Source organism: Macaca fascicularis, chromosome 16 (assembly GCF_037993035.2).
Source record: "Macaca fascicularis isolate 582-1 chromosome 16, T2T-MFA8v1.1".
Lineage (NCBI taxonomy): Eukaryota > Metazoa > Chordata > Mammalia > Primates > Cercopithecidae > Macaca > Macaca fascicularis.
The window spans coordinates 58,585,237-58,595,090 of NC_088390.1; the positions used below are offsets into that span (position 1 = coordinate 58,585,237).

Consider the following 9,854-nt stretch of genomic DNA (forward strand, 5'->3'; position numbering starts at 1 on the left):
TCACGCCTGTCATCCCAGTACTTTGGGAGGCCGAGGCAGGTGGCTCACCTGAAGTCAGGAGTTCGAGACCAGCCTGGCCAATATGGCAAAACCCTGTCTCTACTAAAAATATAAAAATTAGCTGGCCGTGGTGGCACATGCCAGTAATCCCAGCTACTCGGGAGGCTGAGGCAGGAGAATTGCTTGAACCCGGGAGGAGGCACAGGTTGTAGTCAGCTGAGATCATGAGATCATGCCACTGAACTCCAGCCTAGGTAACAAAAAACAAGACTCCGTCAAAAAAAAAAAAAGAGAAGAAGAAAGGAGAAGGAAGGAGAAGGAAGGAGAAGGAGAAGGAGAAGGAGAAGGAGAAGGAGAAGGAGAAGGAGAAGGAGAAGGAGAAGGAGAAGGAGAAGGAGAAGAAGAAGAAGAAGAAGAAAGTAAAATTAGGAATGACTCCTGAGATTCCAGCCTGGGTAACAGTGCATTGTGGTACAACTCACTGAGATAGAGAACCAAGGAAGCAAAGATAGCTTTGGAGTCAGGATGAAGATAAAGGCAGGACGACATGATAAATTTATGACATACTGAGTTTGAACAGCTTGGTGGAATGCACTTGGCTATTGGGGTCCAACACAGACCTGGGCTGGAGCTCTGGTCGTGAGTAATAAACACAGACATGGTGGATACGCTACAGAGGTATATGGGATTGCTCTAGTAAAGTGCATCAAGACAGAAGAGAAGGCTGGGACAGAACCCTGGAAAACAACCACATTAAAAAGCAGAATTGAGCGAGACGAGCCTGCAGAGGAGAATGAAAAGAAGTAACCAGAGAGGTAGGAGGGAAACCAGGAAAGTATAATTATCATAGAAACTAAGAGAATAAAAGGCCTCAAGAAGGATCAATAGTGCCAGCACTGCTGAGAGATCAAGTAAGATAAGGACTGAAAAGTGCTCAGAGAATTTGAGCAATGCAGAGGTTACAGGAGACCACGGAGAGAGAGCATAAGTAGAGGACGGCAACAGAGCCTGACGAGAGTGGCTTCAACAGAGAACAGGAAGGAAGTTGGAGCAGTGAGTGAGTAAACTCTTCCAAGTGTGGCATAGACTAGCAGAAATTGGAAGTAGACATGCAGTGGGAGTTTTTAATGGTTGTTTTCAAAAATGAGAGCAACCTGAACACCTTTCAGTGCTGGTGGAAGGAGCCATTTACTTTACAGGCAGAGGTCAGTCTCCACAGAACATCGTCTCTCAGAAAGAAAGGAGAAGGACTGCAAGTGCATATTGTGAGGGGTAGTCTTAAACCAGGGGAGGGATGCTTCCCCGACTTTAATGGGAAAGAAAGATGGTTGTCAATACAGGCAAGTTCCTGCTTTGGTGGCTGGAGGCTGATAGATCTGATAGTTTCTCTTTTCCCTTTGAAGGTGGAGAAGAGGTTGTCAGAAGCAACAAGAGTTTGAAGAGGGGAGATATTAGATACCATGATTCTATGATAATTATATGCACCCAGAGATAAAAAGATCACCAGATAATGCTAGGGACTCTGAATTTTCCATATCACGAATCTGGTTTTATTTCTTTTATTTTTCCTAATAGAACTCAGCAACCAGGTGTACAAATAAGCAGTTAGCTCTATGGTACCCCAAATCCAATTGAACTGGAATATGTGATATTTCCCATTCTTAAAATTGCATTCTGGGCCGGGCACGGTAGCTCACACCTGTCATCCCAGTGCTTTGGGAGGCTGAGGTGGGTGGATGACAAGGTCAGGAGCTCAAGACCAGCCTGGCCAACATAGTGAAACCCCGTCGCTACTAAAAATACAAAAATTAGCTGGGCGTGGTGGCGCATGCCTGTAGTCCCAGCTACTCAGGAGGCTGAAGCAAAAGAATCACTTGAACCCAGAAGGTGAAGGTTGCAGTGAGCTGAGATCTCACCACTGCACTACAGCCTGGGTGACAGAGCGAGACTCGGTCTCAAAAGAAAAAAAAATTCATTTTGGCCAGGTGCAGTGGCTCACACCTGTAATCCCAGCACTTTGAGAGGCCGAGGCGAGCAGGGATCACGAGGTCAGGAATGAGACCAGCCTGGGCAACATGGTGAAACCCCATCTTTACTAAAAATACAAAAATTAGCCGGGCATGGTGGCATACACCTGTAGTCCCAGCTACTTGGGAGGCTGAGGCAGGAAAATCACTTGAACCCAGGAGGTGGAGGTTGCAGTGAGCCAAGATCGTGCCACTGCATTCCAGCCTGGGCGACAGAGTGAGACTCTGTCTCAACAACAACAACAACAACAACAACAACAAAATTCATTCAATTTTACTTCTTTCAAAAGAAAGACATTTTCTGGTGCTATCAGAAATAGCCCCATACTCAGAGTGGGCACAGTGACTCATGCCTGTAATCCCAGCTCTTAGCAAGGCCGAGGCTGGTGGATCACTTGAGGTCAGGAGTTTGACACCAGCCTGGCCAATATGATGAAACCCCATCTATACCAAAAATATAAAAAATTAGCCAGTTGTGGCCAGGCATGGTGGCTCACGCCTGTAGTGCCAGCACTTTAGGAGGCCAAGGCAGGTGGATCATCTGGGGTCAGGAGTTCAAGACCATCCTGGCCAACATGGTAAAACCTCGTCTCTACTAAAAACACAAAAATTAGCCAGTTGTGGTGGCGCGTGCCTGTAATCCCAGCTACGCGGGAGGCTGAGGCAGGAGAATCGCTTGAACCTGGGAGGTGGAGGTTGCAGTGAACCAAGATTGCACCACTGCACTCCAGCCTGGAAGACAGAGCAAGACTCTGTCTTTAAAAAAAAAAAAAAAATTAGCCAGGTGTGGTGGCATGCACCTGTAATCCCAGCTACTCAGGAGGTTGAGACAGGAGAATTGCTTAAACCTGGGAGCAGGAGGTTGCAGTGAGCTGAGATCTTGCCACTGTACTCCAGCCTGGGCAACAGTGCGAGAGTCCATCTCAAAAAAAAAAAAAAAAAAATAGCCCTTTACTCTTCAACATCTGTTGTGCTTTTGAGAAGCTTTTCTGTATTCGAGGAGCTGCATCCTCACCCTGTGATAACTCCTTAAACTCTCTTTTAAACCTTCTCATCCTCTTTCTTGTTTGCTCCTCTCTCTGACTAGCCTGTCATTATTAATGTGCCTGTCACCTCTCACCTGTGTGAGGGAAGGAATCTAATGTTTAGGGCACCTACTATGTATCAAACACGTTCAGTTGTTTTTACTTCAGTGATGCAATTTACATCCCCACAAGATAGAAGGGAGATATTATCCCTACTCTCACAGACAAAGAAGCTAAAGCTAGGAGAACCTAAGGTCATGTGACTACTAAATGACCAAGTGAGGATTAGATCTCAGTCTGTCTGACTCCAAAGCCCATTACTCTGCTGTAAGCTCCCAAGGAGGAAGCAATCTTCTGATTCATCATTATATACCTCATGGGAACTCAAACAGCACTTTGCACATAGAAGATGCTTGATAAATATTATTGATTTGAACTATGACTTGACCCCTTGAATATCTTTAGTGTTCTGGCAATTTAACGTGTGCCTAACCTACCATTCGGCTTGGTTTAAAAAAAAATGCTCTTTAGGTTCAGCAAGGGCATCAAATGTGCTAACTTTACAATGTAGACAGGAAGATGGCAAAATGAAAGTGCTTGCTCTCTTCCTCTAGATGACTTTTTTAAATTTAATAATCCCATCAGGGAAGTTAACAGTTCACAGTAATAATGGCAACAATGAAACCACCAAACAGAATCTCCCATGCAATCACTAGAATAAACGAGCAGAAGCATGAACAAATTCTAACTGACGCGTCCTCTTTTCACTTTTCAGGAGTATAACATGTATGGCTGGTGGGTGGGAGAACTGAACAGCCTCATTGGGATTGTTCCGAAGGAGTATCTCACCACTGCCTTTGAAGTGGAAGAAAGATGAAACCCAGGTATCAGATCCATTGCCAATGAACTGCCTAATAGTTGAGTGGAACTTGTTGGCCACTACTTTGTTTCTCTGAAAGATAAGAGTTGCCAGTGAAGTAGCTTTTCTTCATTTCTCATACTAATGCTTGTGATTTACCACTGATGGAAAGAAAATGCCTCTGGAATTGTTTTTTTCTTAAATTTGTGGACAGTGTCACTTAGGATAAGGTTCAACTAAAAGCAACTTAAAATCTAAACTAAAAGTGACTTAATACGGAAGGCCAGGCACGGTGGCTCACACCTGTAATCCCAGCACTTTGGGAGGCCAAGGTGGGCAGATCACCTGAGGTCAGGAGTTCAAGACCAGCTTTACCAACATAGTGAAACCCCATCTCTACTAAATATACAAAAAAAATTAGTCAAGTGGGGTGGCGGGCACCTGTAATCCCAGCTACTGGGGAGGCTAAGGCAGGAGAATCACTTGAACCCTGGAAGCGGAGGTTGCAGTGACCTGAGATCGCACCACCGGACTCCAGCCTGGGCAACAAAGTAAGATTCCATCTCAAAACAAACAAACAAACAAACAAACAAATTAATACAGAAATGTATTTTTCTCTTCTGTAAAAATCTAGAGGTAAGTGGTCCAAGGTATCCAGTCCCAGGTACATTTTCTTTTTGTTCTTCTCTGTGTGCCCAACATTCCCAAGGTTACCTCATGGCCAAGACAGATGCTCCAGTTCCAGCCATCCTGTCTGCATCCTACACAGCACATCAGGAAAGATAAAAGGAGAAGGTCAGGCCAGGCACGGGGGCTCACGCCTGTAATCCCAGTACTTTGGGAGGCCAAGGCGGGCGGATCACGAGGTCAGAAGTTCAAGACCAGCCTGGCCAACATGGTGAAACCCCGTCTCTATTAAAAACACAAAAAATTAGCCAGGCGTGGTGGCACGCGCCTGTATTCCCAGCTACTCAGGAGGCTGAGGCAGGAGAATCACTTGAACCCAGGAGGCAGAGGTTGCAGTGAATCGAGATCAGGCCATTGCACTCCAGCCTGGGTGACAGAGCAAGACTCCGTCTTGAGAAAGAAAAAAAAAAGAGAGAGAGAGAAAAGCATACTCTCTTCCTTTAAGGGCACTTCACAGACGTTGCGCACATACCTCCTTTCACATTCCATGGGCCAGAAGTTGGAATATATGGACACAGCAAGCTGTAAAGAAAGCTTATAGCCCTGTGTCCAGCTTAGAATTGAGAGATTCATGATTAAATACAAAGGGAAGAATGGATATTGGGATAAAACTGGGAATTTTTGCCACAGGGATGGATCTAGGTTTATCCCCAGCTCTCAAACCCAGGGCACCATTTCCCCAAAATGCCCACATATTGCAATATGACTGACCAAGATTAGGAATCCAATACGAGGATTCCTACGGAACGTAATCAAATTAACTTTTAAGTAATAGAGAATGTGATTTGCAGGGCCAGGCACCGTGGCTCACACCTGTAATCCCAACACTTTGGGAGGTCAAGGCAGGAGGATCACTTGAGATCAGGAGTTTGAGACCAGCCTGGGCAACATAGTGAAACCCCATTTCTACAAAAAAAAATTTTTTTTTAAATTAGCCAAGTGTGCTGGTGCACGTCTGTAGGCCCAGCTACTTGGGAGCCTAAGGTGGGAGGAATGCTTGAGCCCAGGAGGTTTGAGGTTACACTTAGCCATGACTGCACCACTGTACTCCAGCCTGGGTGAAAGAGCAAGACCCTGTCTCAAAAAAAGAAAAAGAATAGGTTTGTGTTTTATTAGCAAGAACCACATTGTGTTTCAAAATAGTTGGGGTGGGTGCTTGGTTTGGGTGGAGTAATAGTGAGAGCCACTTTGGTGCAGAGCGGGTTTCGGTTAGAATTAAGATGCTGATGGAGGGCCCCCAAGACCAGCATGTTGTCACCAGCTCCATCTTCTGGCCTGAAATAGGAGCAATCATCATTGCTGGGGGTAAAGAATGGCATCTGTGTGACAGTGATACAAACAGTCCTTGGAGTCCAGACCAGAGCCCACTCTAGTGTGCAGCAGCAGCTGAGTGAATTCATTTAGGAAAATACATAAAGGATAGATCTTATTCTCCAATGCCCTTGTACAACCATACAACAACAGCTCAGGCCTGTCACTCAAGGTTTGACTTTATGATTTTCCTGACGAAGACTGTTTCATGGCCACAAGTGTAGAGAGTTGGAATTTTTCTGTCAAATCTAAACAAATCCAGCCAGCCAGGCACGGTGGCTTACGCCTATAATCCCAGCACTTTCGAGGCCGAGGCAGGTGAATCACTTGAGGTCAGGAGTTCGAGACCAGCCTCACCAACATGGTGAAACCCCATCTCTACTAAAAATACAAAAATTAGTCACGCATGGTGGCGGGCACCTGTAATCCCAGTACTTAGGAAGCTGAGGCAGGAGAATCACTTGAACTTGGGAAGCGGAGGTTGCAGTGAGCCAAAATCGCGCCATTGTACTCTAGCCTGGGTGACAGAGAGACTCCATCTCAAAAAAATAAATAAAAATAAAAAACGGCCGGGCGCGGTGGCTCAAGCCTGTAATCCCAGCACTTTGGGAGGCCGAGACGGGCGGATCACAAGGTCAGGAGATCGAGACCAGCCTGGCTAATACGGTGAAACCCCGTCTCTACTAAAAAATACAAAAAACTAGCCGGGTGAGGTGGCGGGCGCCTGTAGTCCCAGCTACTCGGGAGGCTGAGGCAGGAGAATGGCGTAGACCCGGGAGGCGGAGCTTGCAGTGAGCTGAGATGTGGCCACTGCACTCCAGCCTGGGGATAGAGCGAGACTCCGTCTCAAAAAAAAAAAATAAAATAAAATAAAATAAATAAAATAAAAAACAAATTCACCCTTTTTCACTCTGTCATTTATTTGTTTATCTCTTCACTGTCTTTGGCCCAACAAATCTACTTCTAAGAATTTATCCGGCCAGGTGCAGTGGCTCACGCCTGTAATCCTAGCACTTTGGGAGGCCAAGGGGAGTGGATCACGAGGTCAGAAGTTCAAGACCAGCCTGACTAACATGGTGAAACCTCATCTCTACTAGAAATACAAAAATTAGCCAGGCATGGTGGCGGGTGCTGTAATCTTAGCTACTCAGGAGTCTGAGGCAGGAGAATTGCTTGAACTCGGGAGGCGGAGGTTGCAGTGAGCCGAGATCATGCCACTGCACTCCAGCATGGGCAACAGAGCAAGATTCTGTCTCAAAAAAAAACACAAAAAACAAACAAAAAACCGACTTTATCCTATTGGCCATTTTTTGTTTGGGTAAAAAAAGAAAAAAAAAGAAATTATCCTACAGCTATACTTGCACACATGCAAAATGATAGGCATATAAGGTTCATTATAATAGCAAACACTTGGAAATGACCTAAATGTTTAATAGAGAACTAGTCAAATAACTATAGTACATTCACAGAACTGAATATTATGCAACAGTAAAAAAGAAAGGGAAACTGTATGGAATACATTCTGAGATATGTTGGTAAGTTTAAAAAAATAAAGCAGCAGCCGGGCGCGGTGGCTCAAGCCTGTAATCCCAGCACTTTGGGAGGCTGAGACGGGCGGATCACGAGGTCAGGAGATCGAGACCATCCTGGGTAACAGTGAAACCCCGTCTCTACTAAAAATACAAAAACTTAGCCGGGCGAGGTGGCAGGCGCCTGTAGTCCCAGCTACTCGGGAGGCTGAGGCAGGAGAATGGCATGAACCCGGGAGGCGGAGCTTGCAGTGAGCTGAGATCCGGCCACTGCACTCCAGCCTGGGTGACAGAGCGAGACTCCGTCTCAAAAAAAAATAAAAAATAAAATAAAGCAGCAAAGAATGGGAGCCAAATGTGCCCCATTTGTATAAAAAGGGACTGGAGATTATATATACCTATTTGTTTATATTTGTATGGGATATTTCTGGAAGGAGACACAAAATGATAACATGGTTGCCTCCAAGGACAGAGAAACTGTGAGACAGGGTAGTGGGGAAAACATTATGCTCTGTGCCCTTTAATATGTCTATATTTTGAATCACAAAAGCAAATTTATGTATTTTTTCTCCTTTAGGAAATATATTCTTCCCCTCTACTGCCTTTATGAGGAAACTGATCATCAAAAGTTCCCACTCCCTATTTCTGCCACCTCACCAACGCCTTGGACTCCTCCCTTTGCTGAAGAGACCCAAGTCTCTGACACCTCAGAGTGACTGTAAGCTACCAGAAAGACAAGTGGGAAGAGGTACATTCATCAAACCTGTTACTAAACCAGCCTAGTCATAGCTCATCCCCATCTCTAAATGTGTCCACACATCCACATCTGCCTTTTCCACAAGCTTTTCACAAAGGTGAGAGAGAAGGAAACCTTGGGAGGAGGACATTGCTGGTTGTTCTGGCTGGTTTGAAAAGCACAAATAAACCTGAGATGTGTTTCCTTGTCATGTGTGATGATGTTGAGCTCCTTTTTGTAAAATGATATCAATATGTCAGCTCTGGGCATTTTCACCAACTCCCAACAAAGTGGGGACAGCATGAGAGAAAACAAAAGCCCAGAGAAAAAAGGAGACTTGGAATTGTCTTTCAGAGTAGAATCTTCTCTGGAATCCATGTCCGTTATTTATTTTTTGTCTTTTTCTTTTCTTTTTTTTTTTTTGAGACAGAGTCTTGCTCTGTTGTCTAGGCTGGAGTACAGTGGCATGATCTTGGCTCACTGCAACCTCCACCTCCTGAGTTCAAACAATTCTCCTGCTTCAGATTCCCGAGTAGCTGGGATTACAGGCGCCCACCACTACACCCGGCTCATTTTTGTTTTTTTGTTTGTTTTTGAGATGGAGTCTCAACTCCGTCACCCAGGCTGGAGTGTAGTGGCACAATCTTGGCTCACTGCAACCTCCCCCTCCCCGATTCAAGCGATTCTCCTGCCTCGGCTTCCTGAGCAGCTTGGATTACAGGGGTACACCATCACACCCGGCTAATTTTTGTATTTTTAGTAGAGACAGGGTTTCACCACGTTGGTCAGGCTGGTCTTGAACTCCTGACCTCAAGTGATCCACCAGCCTCGGCCTCCCAAAGTGCTGGGATTACAGGCATGAGCCACCGCGCCCGACCAATTTTTGTATTTTTATAGAGTTGGTGTCCCGGCTGGTCTCAAACTCCCGAGCTCAAGTGATCCACACACCTCAGCCTCTGAAAGTGCTGGGATTACAGGCATGAGCCACCGCTCCCACCCAGCTACATGGTTTTTTTCCTATGTGCTGAATCTCCAAAATGAGACAGAACCAGAAGCAAGGCCTTGGAGTCAGCACATTGAAGAGTTCCTCTTCAGGCCTCGGGTTAGTTAACAACCCATGTGTCCTGCACTACAACACCTCTCGAGTAGGAGCTGAGGAAATGCTCTGAGGAGGGCTCAAGTATGGATACAGGGCTCCCTGTTCCCCTTTCCTGTTGTCTGTACCTAGCACTCAGGTTACCTGCACGTTAAAAGGCAGCAAAACATAGTGATTAACAGCATAACATCTGCAACCAGACAGCCTGGGAATAAATCTCAGTTCCCTGTCTACTGTGCTCTCTGGAGCAAGTTATTTGACCATTTATGCCTCAGTTTCCTCACCTTAGAAGGGATATACTCTATTCACTGTATCATTAGGTGATTAGGAAGATTAAATGATTTAACATGTGTAATGGTACTTGGAACAATGCCTGGCACATACTAACGCTCAATAAGGGTAGCTGCTATTGTTGCCTGATTCTCTACAAGAGAAATTTTGAAAGACAGGCAACTGGCCGGGCACAGGGGCTCACGCCTGTAATCCCAGCACTTTGGGAGGCTGAGGCGGGCAGATCACGAGGTCAGGAGTTCGAGACCAGCCTGGCCAACATGGTGAAACCTCGTCTCCACTAAAAACACAAA

The 9,854-nt window shown here is 45.7% G+C and overlaps 1 protein-coding gene across 11 annotated transcripts in view; it reads left to right on the top strand.

The window, feature by feature from the left end:
* SKAP1 (src kinase associated phosphoprotein 1) overlaps positions 1-8,385 on the top strand; it is a 329,438-nt gene extending 321,053 nt beyond the window's left edge. For 9 of the 11 annotated variants that reach the window (XM_045374939.3, XM_074019392.1, XM_074019395.1 and 6 more), the window contains 2 exons: positions 3,828-3,936; positions 8,016-8,385. In XM_045374939.3, coding sequence (XP_045230874.1) covers positions 3,828-3,929 — 102 coding nt within the window. In that variant the 3' untranslated portion in view covers positions 3,930-3,936; positions 8,016-8,385. The remainder of the gene's footprint in view (positions 1-3,827; positions 3,937-8,015) is intronic. The other 2 variants (XM_015438210.4, XM_045374938.3) reach the window with 1 other exon arrangement.
* Positions 8,386-9,854: the final 1,469 nt, after the last annotated feature.